Below are 2074 nucleotides of genomic sequence, written 5' to 3' on the forward strand. Positions count from 1 at the left end.
GAAGGTAGTTTGAACTAAAATTGTGTCAATTTTTCCCTCTTGCGTTTTTTAAAGCTATTATCCTTGCTTTAACTATAGTTTTTACTTTACTCCAAAAACGTTATTTAAATTATAACTAATTGAATGATGATGTTTAATTAAAATTACGACTTATTTTATTTTATATATTGTAAACTATAGTTTATTTGAATTTAACATTTTTAATTAAAGCGTTTATTTACCAAAAATAATGAGAAAATCCTGCAAATGCTTCCAAGCCTTCGCGTCAAAATTTATTTTGTAAACTAATTTGCATGTATTATTCTATTCCAGCTAGATCAAATGCCTTTTGGTCTTCCAAGTCGTGAATATTACCTCAAAGACAGCAGTGAGCGGGAAAGAAAAGCTTATCACAAACTGATGGTAGAGGTCGCTGTGCTACTTGGAGCTGAAGAAGAGTATGCTAAAAAGGAGATGGAGGATGTTTTAAATTTTGAAATTAGGCTTGCCAATGTAATTATAATTCAATATATAAATAGTTCAAATTCCTTCCGGATTTTTAAATAAATAAAAATAATAACATATATATACTTTAATACAACATTATGTATATTTTGATATTATTTGTTCGTTAGTCTATATCTATAGAAAACAGATGATAACAAGATTACTCGTAATCACAGAACCTCCGTGCTTCTAACTAGGAAACGCTTCCCCCTATAAAAAGTAAAATAACAAATTTTTGATAGAGTGAAGTTAGTGCAAAAATAGCAAAGAAATGACATCATTGGGACTAAATTATTATTATTAGATAGTTTAAAAATAGCGTTTTCATGAACGATCTATTGTTTCTCCTATAACAAGAACAAATTAATTTGAAATTTATCTTAAATTAGAATTAAAAGTTCTATATAATGGCTTTGTAATTACAGGCTTCAATACCAGAGGCCGATCGTCATGATACTGGCGCCATCTATAACAAGATGACAGTTCAAGAACTTATGGATATTGTTCCAGAAGTGAGTAAAGTGTGCTGATATTAAAAAATAAATAAACATAGAAGCTTCATAGCTGGTGAATAGTGTTGGTAGCCACCACTTGAATAAGAAATGTGATATTCATCAAAATCTGTCAGATCTATAGGGTTGGGTAACACCCACTCACACACAATTTATTTGGGCTGAAATGAATGAAAAAAAGTTGACGAAAAATGTTTAGTAATTTCTAGCATTCAAAAATTAACACATTGACAGCAGTTTTCAAAGAAAAAAAAATATAAATAGTCAAAGAAACAAACGATACTAATATTACTCGTAGCTAGGAAACAGCGCTCCCTATATAATAAAAAGTTATTTTCGTTTGTTTGGTACAAGGTTACACAATGGGATATCTGTTTTCTACCCACTGTGGGTATTGAAGCCTGATTGTTGCGTTATAAGCCCTCAGACTTATCTCTGAGCCACCCGGGGGGTGGGGGTTATGACAAAGTAAAAGTGAGAAGTTTGGAGAACTTAAGTAGGAGTTTGAAATGGAATATAACAAATATAAAATAGCTATCACGATTTTTACTCCCTCTTTCGTCGTTAATCTTTAAAACTTTCTTATAATAAAAATAGGTATCTTGATCATTTATGTTAGAACATATTTTCTGTATAAAATATTTCGGAAATTTTATGTTATTGAAAGACTGTGCTTTTTTGTTTTTGTGTTTAAGAAGAATGAATAAATTAAAAAAAAACGAAGAGTATTAATTTTCTTTATTTTAATTATTTCATACTTGAGATTGACGAAGACGAAACAAAAGTGTGTGTTTTTGTAATTATAACAAAATAGATAATATTTCTTCTAAATAATGTTTACTATTATGAATTATATTATATATATTTTAGTTTTCGTGGTTGGACTACCTCAATACCATCCTCCCAATAAATGTTGATGAATTCGAACCAGTCGTTGCCTATGCACTTCCGTATTTCAAACAGATGGGACGAATCATATCCGAGACACCCCGAAGGTAATAAGTGATAGATGTAGCCGGTTGTATATTTATGTTTATGTTTATTTGTAATGAAGAACAAAGCTACACAATGGGTTA

General features: G+C 29.9%; 1 protein-coding gene across 1 annotated transcript in view; it reads left to right on the forward strand.

Moving 5' to 3' along the window:
* The window catches only part of LOC106465034 (membrane metallo-endopeptidase-like 1), a 71261-nt gene that overhangs the window by 40081 nt on the left and 29106 nt on the right, over positions 1 to 2074 (forward strand). Inside the window, exons 7-9 of the mRNA XM_022392850.1 lie at positions 313 to 492; positions 912 to 998; positions 1869 to 1993. Coding sequence (XP_022248558.1) covers positions 313 to 492; positions 912 to 998; positions 1869 to 1993 — 392 coding nt within the window. The remainder of the gene's footprint in view (positions 1 to 312; positions 493 to 911; positions 999 to 1868; positions 1994 to 2074) is intronic.

This window comes from Limulus polyphemus, unplaced genomic scaffold (assembly GCF_000517525.1).
Source record: "Limulus polyphemus unplaced genomic scaffold, Limulus_polyphemus-2.1.2 Scaffold1815, whole genome shotgun sequence".
NCBI classification, from domain to species: domain Eukaryota; kingdom Metazoa; phylum Arthropoda; class Merostomata; order Xiphosura; family Limulidae; genus Limulus; species Limulus polyphemus.